Source organism: Prosopis cineraria, unplaced genomic scaffold, assembly GCF_029017545.1.
Source record: "Prosopis cineraria cultivar Desert tree isolate PC_DT_omini unplaced genomic scaffold, ASM2901754v1 PC5, whole genome shotgun sequence".
NCBI lineage: Eukaryota > Viridiplantae > Streptophyta > Magnoliopsida > Fabales > Fabaceae > Prosopis > Prosopis cineraria.
The window spans coordinates 22,908,956-22,928,392 of record NW_026555336.1 but is presented as its reverse complement, the minus strand read 5'-3'; the positions used below and the strand labels follow the sequence as shown (position 1 = coordinate 22,928,392).

The 19,437-nt window shown below is 33.7% G+C and overlaps 1 protein-coding gene across 1 annotated transcript; it reads right to left on the bottom strand.

Annotated features, from left to right (window-relative positions):
• Positions 1–15,272: 15,272 nt before the first annotated feature.
• On the bottom strand, positions 15,273–16,432 carry LOC129312192 (fatty acid desaturase 4, chloroplastic-like). The gene has a single exon (XM_054954821.1). The coding sequence runs from the start codon at positions 16,315–16,317 to the stop codon at positions 15,370–15,372; it is 948 nt and encodes a 315-aa protein (XP_054810796.1). The 5' UTR covers positions 16,318–16,432; the 3' UTR covers positions 15,273–15,369.
• Positions 16,433–19,437: the final 3,005 nt, after the last annotated feature.

The following is a 19,437-nucleotide window of genomic DNA, read 5'->3' as shown; positions in this document are numbered from 1 at the left end:
TAAGAGTGGTGGTTGAAGATCTAAAAGTGCCAAATACGTTAGTTCCATTCCCTATTGATGAGGTGAAGACTGTAGTAGAAGCTGCTGGCAATTTTATCCTGTGGCCCAAGAGACTTGTGAATATGGTTTAACTTGTGGTATGCAAATTTATTATGTTGCAGCTTTCCTAAAATGTTTTCTTACTAACTATTTCTTTCTTTTTTATCATGTGTAATAGCTTTTCTTGCCGAATGTCTTGAAACTTCCAGAACCCTCATTAACTCCACACCAACGAATGACCTTAATGGTGTATGATCCATCATTCAAATTCAAAGATCTAGAAATGGATCCGAAGGTTGTAGGTAACAAAGACATGATAGTGATAATTGAATGGGAAGATTTACTTGGACATTTGTCAAATAGTCAGCTTACCACACCACACATTGAACTATTTATGATGTAAGTTTGTGTTTCTTTAATGAAATTAACTTAATTATCAAGTCTAGTGATCTAACACAATTGCATTGCTGTAGGTACCTTTATCATTTGTGCATCACATCAGGCAAAGGTGATAAGTTCGGATTCCTTTGCCCACTTCACATGACAGAGAAAGGAAATACTCTGGAGTTAAAGACCCAGTATCTCTAGCAAAGAATATGTGAAGTCAAGAAAGTTGTTTTTATGGCTCCATATATGTACTTGTAAGGATGAATTTGTAATTAATAGTTTTTTTGATGTAGATTTACTTTAACTCATCATATTTTGCAGGGAGCATTGGTAGTTGTTTGTTCTTTCAATGAAGAGCAACACTATTGTTTTCTTATGTTCCCTCTATTACAAACTTGGGAAGGAAATGAAGAAGACGATAGACTCATAAGTATATTTGTGCAAAAATATTTAATATAATTTACACTAAATATTTTAGTTACTAACTTGGTGATCTTGAACATAGAGCAATGAAAACATATCAAAATGTGGTCTTGCAAAAGCACGGACATGAGCTTAAGGATCCTACATGGATCGATCTAAAGGTAATGCTATAATTTATGAATATGTTCAATTACTAAGATTTTTTTATTGATTTCTTATGATTTATTCTTATACAGAGCCGTAGACAACCAGTAAAGATGAATTTGTGCGGCCTATATGTGATGAGACATATGCTGAACATTATCACATTGGGCATGACTAAATTTACAAAAGAGGTGAATATATTTTTAAGAGTTTTATTTTATTATGATATTTAAGAGTACATAATAAGTCTCGTTTACAAATTATATTTTAGATGCTTGACAATTCAGATCCATTCCCTGAAGTTGAAATTGAAGACATTTGCATAAGTTAGGCAACTTATTTTGGTGAGAATTTGTGAGTTTTGTAGAAAGTTTCATACAATTTAAGAAGTTTGTTAGTTGTAGATAACTTTTGAAAACATTTGTTGACACAATGTTTTGGATAGCTCAATATATAGTTTTTAGATAGTTTATAGATAACTTTGAGTTTTGGATAGTTGTTAATTTAATTTTATATTGAAAATTGTAAATAAATTGTGCTATCTGATTTGGCTATGGTAATTTTTATGTACAGAGTAGGGTAAGTTTAAAAATATGAATGTTTATTTTAAAAATAAATATACTTTTTACAGCGGTTATTACATAACCGATGTAGAAATTACTATTCTACATCGGTTAATGTAAAAACATAATAACTACTGTAGAAATTACTATTCTACATTAGTTAATGTAAAAACCGGTGTAAAATAGCAAACTTTCAATCAGTGTAGAAAGTGGACTTTCTACAATGGTTGGACTGCCAACCAGTGTAGAAAGTCTACTTTCTACAGCAATTGGAACACAACTACTGTAGAAAGTGCTCCAGCTTTAAATTCTTTAATCGTTGATCCATTTTCTACATCAATTATGGTTAGCCGATGTAAAATATGTATTTTTATAGTGGTCGTATAACCGATGTAGAAAGTTAGACTTTCTACATCCCCTGTAACAATATCGCCTATTTAACCACTATAAAAAGTCATTTTTAACCGCTGTACAAAGTCATTTTTATAGTAGTGCTAGATCCTTCACATATGCTAGAACTAAAAGAGGTTGAGCTCCAAGAGAAGTTGACCTATAAGGTTGAGCCAGAATGAATCATAGATGTGAAAGAGAAATAATTAAGGAATAAGAACATACAGTTGATTAAAGTTTTCTAGTGAGGCATAGCTCCTGGTGAAACTACCTAAGAGACAGAGGATAAAATGAGGCAACAATATCCCCATTTGTTTCCTTAGGTATGTATTTTAATGTTTTATGAATTTTATGGGCAAAATTCTTAAAAGGAAGGAAAAACTATAACATCCTAATTCTAATCCTATGATCAGTTGTTAATCAGGGGTAAAGTGATAATTAGTAAAGGATTAGAGATTTGGATGATTAGTTATTGATTTGTGTCCTTTGGATGTTGAATGGATAGATATGGGTGGAAGGATTGTATTTTAGGTCAAAGTATGTGTGTGCAGTGAGGATTCTCCTCACTGTGCCATGCATTGCAGCACAAGCTGCATGCACTATGGCAGTTAGACCAGAAAGTGACTTATTGAGTCATAAATTAGGTTGAATTTCTAAAGGGAGAAATAAAGAAAACAATGAGAGGGAGAAGAGAGGAAGCAAGGGTTAGCTAGGGCAAGCATTTTTGGAGCATTAGAAGAGACTTCCAACTAGTAACTTATTGAGTAAGCTTCATATAACCCTTACGTTCCATTTTATCCAAATTTCTCTTGGTATGATTTATAGAGAAATTGAATAGGGAAAATGTCTAAAGTTAGTTTCTTACCTCATAGTAATAAAAAGGTTCTTGGGAGTTAAATTAGAGCTTTATGGATTGGTTTAGAGTTTAATGATAGAGCTTTGAATCCATAAACTCAATTTGGCCCTAATTCAAGGGAAAATAAGGGTGAAGATAGTGTCAAAGAAAAATGGGATCATTTGAAGTGATGTAAAGTGGCAATTGAATGGTAATGAACCTAATTTGGCTAAGTGACAAGGAGTAAATGGCTAATTGTAGCTTAGAGTAGTAATTATGTGCTTTTGGTCAATTTGAACCAATTGACTAATTATGCCAATTGTATGTAGATTGGCATAATCTTCGTGTAGAGTTAGGAAAGAACTTGGTAGAGACGAGTAATGATTGAGAAAGTATTGCATATAACCTTTCTTGTAACAGAAGGGTTGAGGTAACCGAATAACTTTCTTTATTTGGCTATTTATTGTAACTATCTGTAAGTATGCTATCTATTACATAAAACTATTTTAAACTCAGCATATTTTGTGGCATTGCATGGTTATTGAATGAAAATGAACTTTGATCGAATAAACACATGAAATTGTGTGGTTGTGTGTGTGTGCATGCGTATATGTGGATAGTGGCAATTGGGAACTTATAATTGGCTCAAAAAGTATGATCATAAGGGTGGGAGTTTACCCGTGTGGAGTATAGAGAAAGACCATATGGCAGTATTTTCTTTAGTGCCCGATAGGGTACGATATTGGAGAATTGTATCTTCTTAGTGCCTTTCGAGGTATAGTGTTGAAGATTATCTCCTTATTGCTTATTAAGGTGCGACGTTTGAGATTCGAACTCCTTAGTATTAATGTGATGCTATATTAGAGTCAATAATACCCCATTATGTGTATCAGGGAAAACCATAGTCTGAAAGTAAGATAGAACACCTTTAGTTAGGTGATTCTACCACTAAAGGTGAGGTCAGGGCCAATGAGAGTGTATATTGGTCTAAGGCAAGCCTATGGTTTCAAATCGAGATGATTTGGAGGTTCAATCGGTACTGATCATGCTATATGTTAGAAAAGTGGTGAATAGTGGTAAACTTACTTTTAAAAGTGGCAAAATGTTTGTATTTATGTGACTTGAAGTGAAACATGTGTTATATACTATATTAAATGGTATATTATGCTATACTTTCATATAGTTGCTTGTGATAGTTAATGGTAGAGAGTTATTTTGTTATTGAGATTTTTATCTCACCCTTGTGGCCAAGACAGAGTAGTGAGCTAGGCTAGGGGATAGAGTTTTAGATCGGCATAGTGGTGCAATTGTCGTGGAAAATATTTGAGATTGTGTAATGAACCAAAACCTCGTAATTAATGTATATATATATATATATAAGTGGCTATAAGGCTACATGCATGTTTTGAATGCTTCAAGTTTTAAATATTGTGAATTTTGGTGAATCTTAGCCGCTATATGGAAATATGTGGTGAAATGAATTGTATGGGCTAAGATTTAGTGGTGAACTTGTCATGAATATGTAAATGAGTGATTTTGTGGAGATTTTGTGGTGAAAAAGGCCTAGTGGGCTAAATTGTGAAAAATTGTGAATAGTTGTGGTTTGTGGGAATTGGCCGTTGAACAACCAAATCTTGATATATATGTGTATATGATATATAATTTGATCAGTTAGGTGTAATAGGTCCTTTTGGACTTGGTTTAAGGCCTAATAAGGTCTAATGAGATAATGGGATCAATTTGAGCGCTTGGGCACTTAAAATTCTTAAAAAAGTAACTTTTTACATCCAGGTGTTCAAATTTTGATCGGACCGTTAGATCATGTCCAAACCTATCTCATTAGTTAGCTTATGAGTTGAGCTTCGTATGGGCACTTGAATCACTTCAATCGAACATTATATGTAAAATTGGCATATGCTGAATGTTCATCATTTGAGCTGTCAAATGACAGCTGTAGAATTGGGATTGTGCGCCGCGGCGTATGGTGTATCACACCGTGATGCATGACACAAAGAAGGTCTAAGCTTGTGGCTTTCTGCCATATGTCATGGTGCATGGCCCTTAAATTGACCTTATTTCTTTGCTTTGAATGCATGCAATGATTATTATAAATCCATGTGACTTGTTTCTGCTATGTAATACTCTGATGTCTTAAGATTTTTTATGATTTTACAAAAAGTGCCTTGGACCTAAGCTTTTCAATCAAAGTAAATTGATTACTGTTTGATGTTTCAAGTGTGGTGATTAAGCTAACCCTTCCTAATATCAAGTGAATATTGGAAAAAGGTTACAATATGCAGTATCCCCTAAAGAGGATTAGAAGCATTAGCATATATGGTACTCTAATTATCATATTAAGGTAATCTATAGCCTGGAAGCTAAGTAGGGGTAGTACCTTGGCCAGGTAACTCCTCCATTGAAGGTGGATAGACAACCAAAATAGGTTGTAGATTGAGTTGAGAGCAATAGAGCTTTAAATGGAAATCTTAAGCATACATTTTATAAAAGAGATATGATTTAGTGCATACACGTGTGTGTGTGTGTGTATGTATATATGTTGAATTGTTTATAGCTTTGTTTGTTAATCAATATATAGATTATCCTTGTTACTGAGATTTTTATTTTACCTCCTGGCTACTATTTTACAAGTTCAAAGTCAAAGTCAAACAAAGAATAAGAGAAAGAGTTAGGGAAGGATTAGTTTATAACTATCAATTGTTATGGCCCACTTACTCTTGAATTGTGTACAATCATGTAATTATAATGCATTGTAACTTGCCAACTAGGAATGCATGTCATTTTTAGGGATTGTGCTTGTATAATGATAGTATATGTGTATTGTATTTTAGCCTGAATTTGTCTAAGTGGTGATTTTCATGGCAAATGTAGAGTGATGAGCTAAAATACTAGTCCAAGTGCAAGAATATGGTATATCTATGATGATAATGATAATTTGGCAATATATATGTGTGCTATGTAATGATGATTTAGTCAAGTAGTGATTATTTATGGTTTTGTTGTAAATAGCCCTATTATGTGAAATCATGCTTTAAGTGGCTAAATCTTGTGTTTGATGGATTATTATAAGTGTAATTGGTCATTTAGGTTTATAATGGTCCCTTTAACTTAGCTCAAGCCTCAAAATGGGCTAACGATATTAGGTTTGTGGTTTGAACACTTGGATACACCCAAAATAGTTTTAAATTTAGCTTTTTGCATTTGAGTGATTGAAATTAACATACAATCTCAAATCATAATGAAACTCATACCATTAGTTAGATTTTCAAACAAGCTTCACATGGATGCTTGAATCACTCCAGTCGAACTCGAATATGAAAATGATGCATGTCTGGAGTTTAGCTTGATAAAGCTATCATGATAGCTTTTTGCTGTCATGACAGAGCATGTGTACTACGATGCATAAAGCACATGCCATGGCGCATGCACAATATGCTTCAATATTTGTTCCAGAATGTGGCCATTGATGTTTTTACTACTACATAATATATCTTTAAGAGCGGGTATTTAGGAGCGGTTTTTAAATAAGCACTCCAAAATGTGAATGACGAATTTACCGGAGCGCTTTTCTAAATAAGCGCTCTTGTATGTTAGGCTTCTCAATAAGATAACGCTCCTAATTAATATATATAAAATATGATAAAATATTTAAAAATACCTTTGGGAGCGCTCGTACTTAATCGCTCCGGAAGATTAGCTCTTCGGAAGCGCTCGTTTAAGAGCACTCCAAAAGAAAATCTTCTGGAGCGCTCTTCGACGAGCGCTCCGGAAGATAGATCGCTCTTCCGGAGTGCTCTAGAAGAGCTCATCTTCCGGAGCACTCAACGAAGAGCGCTCCATATAGAGCGCTCCGGAAGAGTCTTCCCACACTTATATCCATCCGTCAGTTTTCTTTTCTCTATTTAGTTTCTTTCAAACCTCTCTCTCTTTTATTGCCTCTCATTCCTTCTCTGTGTCGCGCATCTCTCTCTGTTTTTGTGCCGCATTGCCGTCGCCTCTACGTCACCGTCGCCGTCCTCCCCTGCGTCGCCGTCCGCCCCTATGTCGCTGTCGCCATCCGTCTCCTCGTTGTCACCGTCGTCACTGTTCGATCTCTGCGTCGTGTCGCCGAGCCATCGCTGTTTGGTCTCTGCGTCGCCGTCGTTGCGCCTCCATTTATTCTGCTGTTCCAGATCTACATCTCTTTCCAGATCTGTATTGCTGTTGCAGATCACCATCCATTTATTCTGCTGTTTGCTGTTTGCTGTTTTAGATTTGCATCTCTATTTTAGATCTGTATTGCTGTTGCAGATCTATGCTGCTACTGTACACCGGAGGAAGGGACGCCGTGAAGACCTCCATTGCCGCTGTGCGTCGCTGCTGTACAGCGGAGGAATCGACGTCGCTGCTGCCGTGAAGACTACACTTTGAAGGTATTTTTTAATAATTAATTTATATATATTTGAGAATAAATTTTAAATATTTTTTAATAATAAATATTATAGATACTATATGAATTGAAGTTATTTATATTAAAATTATGGAGTATTTGTAGTTGATAATTTAGATTAAAGTTGAGGAAACTACTTGTACATTTTTATTTTATTTATGAAATATACTTTTATGGGAGATTATTGTTATTGATTAAATTATAATTGATTGACAGAATTTAGATGCATTATGGTACTAAATTTTTATTTGGATGAATTGATTTTTTTAGTTTAGATGTGTTGTGTTGTGAAATTTGATTGTTTGATCATTTGGGAGATTGTTCTTTTAAAGAAGATGCTGTTGAATTTTTTTTATAAAAATCTAAGTCTTTTGTTTATTGAATTTTGGTAATCATATTAGTGACATGGATCATAAGTAGATGTCAGCTAATCGACTATCTAGAGAATATTGGGATGGTGTAGATGAATTCATTGAATTTGCATTTTGTTGTGATCAAGACCCCCATGGAGTCATATGTCCTTGTTTGAAATGTTGCTATGGAAAAAGAGTAAAGCCAATAGAATTGAAAGATCATTTAATATGTAATGGGATTGATCCAACTTATACTTGTTGGACCATGCATGGGGAGACAAGGAATAATGCAAGTGATTGGAGGGATAGTGCGAGCTACTCAACATTTGATCGTGATAGTGGGATATATGATGTTGACTGTCTTGATGAAATGATTGATGTGATTGAAGAGGATCTTAGAGACTGTCCTGAGATGTTTGAGAGATTGAAGAGTGATGCTGATAAACCATTATACCCCGATTGTAAAAAATTCACAAAACTATCAGTTATTTTGAAACTATACAACCTAAAAGTAGCAAATGGATGGAGCGATAAGAGTTTCACGGATTTTCTTGAACTCTTATATGAAATGTTACCTGAGTACAATGAGCTTCCACCTAATACTTACGAAGCTAAAAAAGTGCTCTGTTCTATTGGGATGAGCTATGAAAAGATACATGCATGTCCAAATGATTGTGTCCTCTTTCAGAAAGAGTATTCAACCTTAGATAAGTGTCCAAAATGTGATGCATCACGGTATAAAAGAAATAGATGTAGCCTAGCGAAGGCATTGTGGTATTTTTCAATCATACCAAGATTTAGACGCCTATATAGCATTGCAGAAGATGCTAAACACTTAACATGGCATGCTGATGAGAGAATTAAGGATGGCAAGCTACGGCACCTTGTAGATGCTCCTCAATGGAAAAAGTTTGATCTTATATACCCTGAGTTTGGGGTTGAAGATAAAAACTTACGCCTTGCACTAGCCACTGACGGAATGAACCCACATGGCATGCAAAGTAGTACTCATAGTATATGGCTGGTTATTTTAATAATCTACAATCTCGCTCCAGCATTGTGCATAAAGCGCAAATTTATGATGCTGTCATTGTTGATTTCTGGGCCTCGACAACCAGGAAATGATATAAATGTGTACTTAGCTCCTTTGATTGAAGATCTGAAGATTTTGTGGGAGACAGGTGTGGAAGTTTATGATGGGTATAGAGAAGAACATTTCATCCTACGAGCAATGTTGTTTGGCACCATAAATGACTTTCTTGCCTATGGCAATTTATCAGGATACAGTATCAAAGGACGAGATGCATGTCTAGTATGTGAGGAGCACACATGTTCAGTGCGGTTGGAACATTGTAGGAAGAATGTCTTTATTGGTCATCGATGATTTTTGCCGCAAACACATCATTACCGACGACTGAAGAAGGCCTTTAATGGCCACCCGGAGAAGGGTAGAGTTCCCATGCCATTAACTGGTGAGCAGCTCTTTGAAAAGGTCAAAGATTTAAAAATTGAATTTGGAAAACCATTTGCAAGTAAGATTGTTAAGAATGGTTGGAAAAAGAAGTCCATATTCTTTGAGCTACCATACTGGAAGACCCTAGATATTAGGCATTTCTTGGATGTAATGCACATCGAAAAGAATGTCTGCAATAGTCTTGTTGGCACATTACTCCACATTTCAGGAAAGAGTAAATACAGAATTAATGCAAGGATGGATTTGATTAGCATAGGGTTAAGAGAAGAGTTGGCACCAGAGAGGAAGGGAAAACGTACTTTTTTACCTCCAGCAGCTCACACCTTGTCTAGAAAGGAAAAATTAGCATTCTGTGAATTCTTGCATGAAGTTAAAGTGCCAGAAGGATATTCTTCAAATGTAAGTAGCCTTGTATCCATGAAAGACCTCAAACTAGTAGGTCTCAAGACTCATAATTGTCATGTCATCATAGAAAATTTATTGCTGGTTAGTATACGATCCATTTTGCCGAAGAAGGTGCAAGCCATAATTACTAGATTTTGTTTCTTCTTTAAGGCAATTTGTAGCAAGGTGATTGACCCGGAAAAATTGCCAAAGCTAGAACATGAAATAGCTAAGATTTTAAGCGAGCTGGAAATGTATTTTCTGCCTTCGTTCTTCAACATCATGGTTCATTTATCATTTCACTTAGTTAGAGAGATAAAGTTGTGTGGCCTCGCTTATTTGAGATGGATGTACCTAGTAGAGCGTTACTTGAAAGTATTAAAAGGATATGTAAAAAATCAAAGTCGGCTTGAGGGGTGTATTGTTGAGAGGTACATCATGGAAGAAGCAGTTGAATTATGTACTAGATATCTCTCTAATGTGGATGCCATTGGGTTGCCAAAGTACACAAAAGACACCACATGTGAACAGGGTGGAATCATTGGGAAGAAACTCATTAGCATAGACAAGACACAATGGGAGCAAGTTCACTTGTATGTTTTACACAACACTGAGGAAGTTCAACCATATATCAACGAACACAAGGCAATAGTTAAGAGTCAGAATAATGGTAAAAATGAAACATGGCTAGCAACATATCACAACTGGCACTTTATATATTAGTTTAGAGCTCGCATCTCTGAGGAGTCTCACCCATCAGAAAGGTTGAGGTTTTTGGCTAGGGGTCCTGGATTTGAAGTATTTTATTATACAAGTTATGTAATTAATGACTTTACATTTTATACGAAAAGTCAAGATGCTCGGAGACTATGCAGAATAGTGGTGTAACGCTTAAAGCTCAATCAATGCATGTCTCTAGTTTTAAAGACAAGAATCCAATCTATGTAATGATGTCATATTTTGGGATTATAGAGCACATTTGCGAATTGGATTATATCAAGTTTCGCGAACCTGTCTTTTATTGCACGTGGGTTGACAATAAAAACGACTTTCGAATTGACGAGTTAGGTTTTATTCAAGTAGATCTTAATAAGGTGGCTCATAAAGATGAACCATTCATTTTGGCATCACAAGCTCGACAAGTGTTTTATGTGTCAGATCCAGCACATAAAAATTGGTCGATTGTTCTTTTAACAAATAAAATAGTGGGTAATGAGGAGGATGAAGATTTCAATGTTGAGGATGACCCTTTCATAGGAACATCACGGACATTTGATGTTTCAACTAGGGATAATGCCTTCTATATTAGAGAAGATCATGCGGAAGGGATTTGGATTGATGAGGGATATGTAGAACACACAAAAGAAAAAACAAAAAAAAAGAAAAAATAAATTTTAACACTTGTAAGTTCTTTATTTAAATTTCCTTTTAATTGTTAAAAATTTATTTTTAGTTGTTAAATTTTTTTTTTTGTTGTTGTTAAAAATTTACATTTTTCCTTTCAAGTATATGGCTACCCCACCTAGAACAGTGGTGATGCTCCACCCACTGAAGAAGAAGCATTCAAGGAAGTTAAACGGGGTAAAACTGTTATGAAAGCAGTAATACGAGCTCGAGCAGCTGGTCGTAAATTACTAGTAAATTGAAATGATAGGGACCAATTAGTTAAGTCTCCTCAGTTGGCCAGTTACATAGGGGTCTTAGCTCATCATTATGTTCCCTGTTGCATTGCAGACTGGAGAAAGAAAAATGACCCACAGCTTGAAGAAGCAAAAAATAATATATGGGAAGATTTGTGTATATCTTTTGACCTGGATGAGAGTCATAGGCATTATATCATGAGAAAAGCAGCATATGCTCATAGAAAGTTTCAGCTACCCTCACAACATATTATCTAAAAGATGCAAATGAAGAATTCAATCCTCATCCTCCTAAAATGTATCCAGAGATCCAGCAAGAGCATTGGGATGAATTTATTAAAATGCGCCAACAGCCTGAATTTCAATAGATTAGCCAGGTCAATTGCTTAAAGCCGCAAGTACTCCTTTTCAATATAGAGCAGGAAGAAAGAGCTATCCAGATATTGAACATAGTTTGATGAGTTTCAATTAATATCGTTTGTTGATATTACTTATATATATATATATAAGGAAATGTTTTTTAATTATTCTAATATCTTCTTTAAATAGAGGGAAGAAGTTGGACCTAATGCTCTAATTTCACGAGCTCTTGTTTGGAAGACTGCTTGAGAAGATAAAGAAGGCAAATTACTTGATAAACGCACTCGAAAAGTCTAGGAGGATTGTGTGAGTATTAATATTTTAGTGTATTACTTTATTTATATTATTTACTTAATAATTAGTTTATAATTTGTTCAACAGGAAGCATTATCACAATTAATATCACAAGATGATGTGGGGGAGCATGTGGATGTCCTTAGTAGGGCATTGGGAGCTCCAGAGGTCTCTGGTCGTGTTAGAAGAGTTGGATTTGGCATTTCTCAGGGCACCTACTTTAGACGTCGGTCTAAAATTTTTACTGAAGATGATTTTAATGCAAGGATGGCAGAAATGGAGGTGAGAATGGAAAAAAATTTCAAGCTAGTGATTGGAGTTATAAAATGTGCCACAAGGTAGCCCCAACGATAAAGATAGTTGCTCCTTCCATACTAAAGAAAACTTTTCTAAGGTTATAAATTATGTTTCACATTTTCTTTCTATATCTTCTCTTTATTCACAAATTATGTTTCACATTTTTTTAAGATATTAATTTTTAATTTTTAGGGCGAGTCTCAATGTCAATTATGGTTAGAATTACCACATTGTCGTGTTGTGGCAATCGGATCTGTGTATAATGATAATAGTGTTACTATACACTCCAGATCGTTGCCTGCTGATCACTTAAAGATGACTATAACTATTCCAATAGAAAATGATGTTGAGTTGCTAGTGTAAATAGAAGATGAAGATATATTCACGATTTTTGATGCTGTTGGAACTTATGTGGCTTAGCCTTCAAAGCTCATTAAGTTACAAGTATAATAATTGATGGTTCTTTAAAATCATTCATGTTTTCTTACGGCCTTACCAATCTATTTTACATCTTATAGTCCTTACAATTTAAAGAAGTTGTAAAGAAGCCAATCAAAGCGAAAGGAAAGCCATTGAAAGGATCTACTTCTGTGACTAAGGCAGAGAAGACCAGCACAGAATCTACTCAGCTGAAATATCCTCATCAAAATGCACTTGAAATGATTATGCGGACAATATTTAAAAATGAGATCTGTGAAGTAGAATTTGAAAAGGAGATTTATGGTGAAATAATTAGCGAAAAATTAGCAGCTGAAAATATTAACGAGATTCTGACCAAGAATTGGCTACAAACAACACAAATTAGTTTATACATCAAGTACTTTCTCAATTTTATTACTTATTGTGGTATTTATTTAATTTTAGTTGTGAATGATTCTATTTTTTTTTCATTTTTGGTACTTATATCATACTTTTGTAGTGCTGGCCTCATTGGTAACAAAATTTTCATTTATTAGCCCGCACAACACTAGTACCTACAGTGTTGAGTACCATTCTCAAAAGACTACTGATGCATTCAAAGTCAAAAGCAAAAGAAACATGTTATTTTTAGCTCCTCACAATCCAAGGTAAATTGTTATTATTGTTTATCTTTAACTTTAGTTGATATTTTAGTTAATGAAATATTTTATTTTTCAGGCAACATTGGGTGCTTGTTTGTATCAATCCATTCATCCCTGTGATTTATTATCTTGATTCATTAAGAGATAGTGGCTTTAAGAACTACAAATCTATGAGGATATTATTTAATCAGTAAGTTTTTAGTTCTATATTCTTTATATATGTTTATTATAATAATTAATTTTTACTTGGTATGCTTAATCATTATATAATAGGGCTGTAGCACGTTATCGAGGAGGTGAAGGTCTCCCTCCAAACACCGAAAGACCTGATTCTGTTGAGTTTTATTCTTGGAAAATAATAAAGGTTTGTATTATTTTCTTAATAAAACAAGTTGGTACATATCTAAATGATTGTTTGATTGATATTTTATGTTTGTTATTCTGAATATGTTGTTCTGGATTGATGTAGAATTTTTGAAAAATTCTGGAACTTCCAAGTTATAGGGGAGACTCTGCCGGATTTTTGACAGCAAATACTTGTATCATATATATAACTTCATCACTGAAGTATTTTAAATTAAGTTAGAATTTATTTCTACCATATAAATGACATCTTTTATTGTTTTATAGGTACCTACACAATTACAAGGTTGGGAGTGTGGATACTATGTTATGAAGTTTATGAGAGAAGTAATCACACAACAAGAGTTGATCATTCCTGAAAATGTAAGTCAAAAGCTTTAAAATTAAGTTAATATAATGCTAATTACTTATATATTGCTTTCATATCTTGTGTAGTATTTTGTTGGAGCAAAATATTCGCATTTTACTATGGAGCAAATAGAAGATTTAGTTGAAGAATGGTCAGAATATATTATTGGCCGTTTGTGATAGGAAGTTAGATTTCAATGTTAAAAAAATAACACTAGTTTCATTTGTTAGACTTGTTAGAAATTAAACTAGGTTAGTTAGAAAATTGAAATTGTTGTATCAGTTTCAAATTTTTTCTTGTATATAAAATTTTTATGTTGATATTATTTTTAAATTAGTTTTTGATATTATGATTTGCTATTATTAAAGATATTTAAAAGGAGAAATTTGAAAAATTTAATTTTAAAAAAATAAATATAGTATACGGGAGCGCTCATTTGAAGAGCACTCCTGTAAAGAAACTTACGGGAGTGCTCTTTTAAAGAGCGCTCCAGTAAATTGTCATCATACAGGAGCGCTCCTATAAAGAGCATTCCCGTATGGGGGAACACAGGAGCGCTCTTGTAAAGAGCGCTCTGGTAAGGTAGCATACGGGAGCGCTCCTATAGAGAGCGCTCCAGTATGCATCATACAGGAGCGCTCTTACATAGAGCGCTCCCGTACATGACATGTACTCTAGCGCTCTTATGGGAGCGCTTTTCTAAAAGCGCTCCTGTATAACTTACATACAGGAGTGCTTAAAAAAAGCGCTCCTATAAATTTCGGAGCGCTCGATACGGGAGCGCTTCAAAAGCACTCCCTAAGGTAAAAAAAAAAAGCGCTCCTGTAAGTTTATTTTGTAGTAGTGTTTTGGCCTAATTTTCTTGTGGTTTGCTCATTGTTTTATTTCTATGCTTCCTACGATATTTGAAACAATAAGTTCGAGCATGAATGATTAATTTTAAAGGGTTATAGGATCCCAACAATTTTCAAAAAGAACTTTTCCATGTTTAATTGTTACACCCTTCTAGATTCGCTATGAAGCTTTGGAGCTTGATGCTTCCTATTGCTATTGTTGTGATTATTTGAGGTAAATATTAGTAATGCTAAGGTATACATTACATTGAGGAACCTCCGATGAACCAGCAGAAGGCCCTACACTAGTACTTGAAGCTGCACCTCTCTCTCACTAGGTTTCTCACTCAGTGTATGATAAACAATGCCAATTTGCAACACATGATCATCGACAATTTGATTTTTGACACAATAACATATTTACATATTTTGATGTCATTTCGTCAAAAATCAAAATGCCAAACATCTCTAGGGACTAAATAATAAATATCACATTTTATCATACTTTATTGTAATTTACATATTTTGGATATTTTTTTGGGGTATTCTGGGGTATAGTAATTTTTCTCCAAAAGATGGACACTAAATAATAAAAAATATAAAATTATTAACATAAATCAACAAAACAATATAAAGTTTATGAAATTGTATAATTATTCATTTTTTAAATAATATATTTTCAGACTTCATTCAACATACCAACAAAAAAATAAAAACAATAAAAGTTAAATTTTCACTTGGCTGAAATTTGAGAAGAAACGACATCCATCCCCTCCATCCACTCAGAATTAGGTTCACTCCAGGACCGTGGTCTAACCCCAAATTTGAAATACACTATCATCTCCAACACTTCAAACACCTTATGCTTATCCAGAAACTCATTCCAAGCTCCACTCACAATGCAATAGTTTCCATTATATGGTGCCCGATGGTGGGCGACATGTTGCGATCGTGACACCAGCACTCTGGTGTTCTGTAACGCCACCACGAGCGCCGGAAGCCGGCTCTTCATTCCGTGCACCCATGCATGAAACTGCTGGCTAAACATAATGCAACCAGAACACACCCCAACAAACCCAAGAACCGTAGGCTCATTACAAAGAAGTCTAATAGGTAACACTGTGAATGTAACCGCACGAGCCAACGCATGCAAGTTGTTAGCAAATTGACGTCTTGTTATGGTCCATGGCCACTTATGATGACCTTGAAAAGCCTCAATTTGAGGACCAAACACAGGTGTGGACTCATCTCCATAATTATCAATAGCCCAATGGTAAAACCCAGAGCCTAGATCGGCCAAAATATAGCCGACCCAACCGGCCAAAACCGGTTCGAACCAAACCTGCATGATGGTTGCTTGACTAATGCACTTAGCCAATGAAACAAGCATGGTGGTGTACCCGGCTGCAACCCAGGCTCGATGTGACCACGTTGATTGTAAACTTGGATCATTAGTTAAAGGATGGTTAATAACCACTGCTTTAGGGGACACAAGCTGATGATGTTCCACGACTAATTGTGCAGCATCGGAGTTCAATTTGGCAGTGGTGGTGGTAGAACAATAGGCTTGAACACCACGGCGGAGGAGGACGAGCCGGCGGCACACGGCGGATTGGTGGTGGTGGGGACTATGTGGGTACTTGTGTGGGGCTAAGGTCGACATTGAGACGGGGAATATCATAGAGAATATAAGACGTAATGAAACTGTTCTTGCGCCGAAAGCTTTTGTCAAACAGAGAGTTAATGAAATGAAACAGTGGGTTTGGTTGAAAGGAAGAAGAAGGAAGAATGGGAGCAGGATGTGGTGGGAAAGAGGATTCGTGGAGGTTTTGATGTCTCTCATGTTGTAATTTTAATTTGCGTCACACGTTTGTTTTGTGCTGTTGAATGTCTCTTTGGGGACCAATATTTACTTGACGACAAAACCACAATTTATGTTCATGTTTTTTAATATGTTTTATTTGGATTCGGGAGAGTCCATTCATTCAATTGATTGTTTCAATTACAAATATTAAATTTCATAAATACTTAAAAATTATTAAAATATATTTTCCTTTAAAAATACAGAACAATCCTCACTATTAGAAGACTCTTCATCCCGTACATTAATTTGACATTAATTTGTTACATTCTAAGTATTATGTGATAAAATTTCTGATAATCATGCCAAATAAGATATTCGTTGAACGCGTGGACTTGTTGCATTTGAATTTTTTTTTTGGGTCTAAAATTCATCAAAAGAGGGATTTGATATATTTTCAGCAACAAGAGATCAACAATATAATACATACATACATACATATATATATATATATATAACCCATAAACATTGGCATACTTGGTAATGATTTAACCCATAATTCACAATCATTGGTTTAAATCCCTTGTTGATAAAAGAGGTTCTAGTGAGCACTCGAGACCAAGCTCAAATAAAATTGTGTGTAATATAATATATATCATCGTTTATTTTTTTAATACTGACTACCAGTTTCATTTTTATTATTTTTTAAACAATAAAATCACATTTTACATTGTTATTTGTTGTTTATTTAATTTGATCGGTTTCTTCTTCTTTTGTCTTATTAAGCAATCTACTTGATAAAATCTTGAATTTATCCCTTTAGTGATAAATTAGAAATATATATAAAATTTATAATATAATTTAAAATTTATATCATGCTATTTTCATAAATTATATATGAACAGTGGGGCTTAGACTTTTAAAAGAATTCTTGTAACACAAGAGCCATATTAATTTTAAATTAAAAAAGAAAGTTACGTTGATTTATAGTTTTATTTAAGAAGAGAAAAAAAGTTATGGACGGAGTGAAATGATATTAACTTGTAATTAGAGTTAGAATTTTCTCAACATATATAATGTTTAATCTGTTATAAAAGTATAAAGAGATGTGAACAATATAATAGAAGCAAGAGAGAAATGTAGATATAGGAAATAGGGAGAATTCACATATTCATGTAAATTTTGATGTGTATACAACCCTTTGTGCTAAGCCTCAATTTATTGGCCTCCAACCCTATACTCAAGAGTTAGAATTTCATGAATAGAATTATGGGTTAACGAACATTCTAAACCCTAAAGTATTACATGAAAAACACCTTAAATCCTAAATTCTTAAAATGTGTAAAATAAATCCTAAATTTCTAAATTTAGAGCAAATTACTCCTACCAGTAACTTAAAGATAATGCCATCAATGTTGACTTTGTAGAGCTTAGTCAAATATTGATGTGGCATTCCCTTACTAATATGTCATTAGTTAATGAGCACCATATATAGACCCTAAGCTATTGCACAACATTCTGGATTTTAAACTTTGAAATTCAGAACAAATTACCCTTACCGTTTATGTGTAGAACATTGACTGTTAGGTAAATCAAATTGGGCTCAGTGTGGTCCGATCCATTGTGGTGAATGCATCATTGACTGCGGCGAATGACTTCTAATTTTGTAAAATGATTTTTTTGCTTTTCTTTTTTGCAATCTTTTTCAAACGATTAGTAGCTTATACTTTCATAAATTCCATAACTTTGATTTAGTCTTATTTTAAATAATGTTTAATTTTTTAATGGTGAAAATTTGGGATTTTGTTTAAAAAAAAATTAAACATCAAGTGTGAGTTAAGCAAGTATACCCCTCTTATTTTTTTATCTTTTTCAAATTTCAAAGACAAGTAATAATACAGACACACACACATATAATAGCCAAAATAATATGTCATTCACTTGGAGGCCCAAGTGCTTCCCCATTCACTAATGATCACGAATTTCAATCAATTGAACTATTATCCTCAGACTCCTAGCAAAGCAAAGCTCTACTACAATTGCTTGCTAACATACATAAATATATCCATAAGTATATATTATCATTACTCACAATTACGATATTCAATTTAATTTACTTTTTATGTATATTCAAAGTATTAATATGTTTCAAAATATGAATATGGAAATATATCAATTTCTTTGGTCACATGTTTTCTCAAAAATCCCCTTATTGAAAATATAATCAGTGTTTCTTGTATATGTGTGTATATATTTTGTAATATTCCAAAATCTATTTCTTAAATTAATAAATTAAAAAAATTCAACAGAACTTGAAAAAATCCGTAATGACTAACATAAAAATATACTACAAAGATCAAAGTTCAAAGAATTTACATTTAATTTATGACATGTAGGGGTAAAATGAAAAGAAAAAAAAGTTGAGAAGAATGCAAAAGCAAATACAATCCAACATATCATATACATTATAAAATTGAATAATTATTACACTGTTGAATTTAACTTGCAATACACACATATATAACTTCAAAATATCACAAAAATGATTTTGTTCATCAACATCAACTATCAACTACTCAATAAAATTTCTCATGATATTAAACAATTTCTCATTCTCCTTATTCAAATGTGATACACAAAGATATTTTTTCTCAAGTATCACAAACAACAAGTTTAATTGCAATATATATGTCTACTATCATGATAATTTTTTAAAAATAAAAAATAGGAATATGTCTTGCAATACTGGTTTAAAGTTCTTTGATGCACATTATCAAAGGCAATGACACATAATGTCAAAGCTTCCGTAATTCCACATAACAATGGCTAGAAAACAAAGATTAGAAATGTTAAATAACATTTAAAAAGTAAAGTACAAGAGCCTGAATCAATAAAGGTAAGTGAAAGTTAATTATCAAATTTCTAGTGGTATCATGATAAATGTTTAAAGTTCAAACAAATAATATTTAATTTCCATATTTTTCAGTTTAAAAATAAATT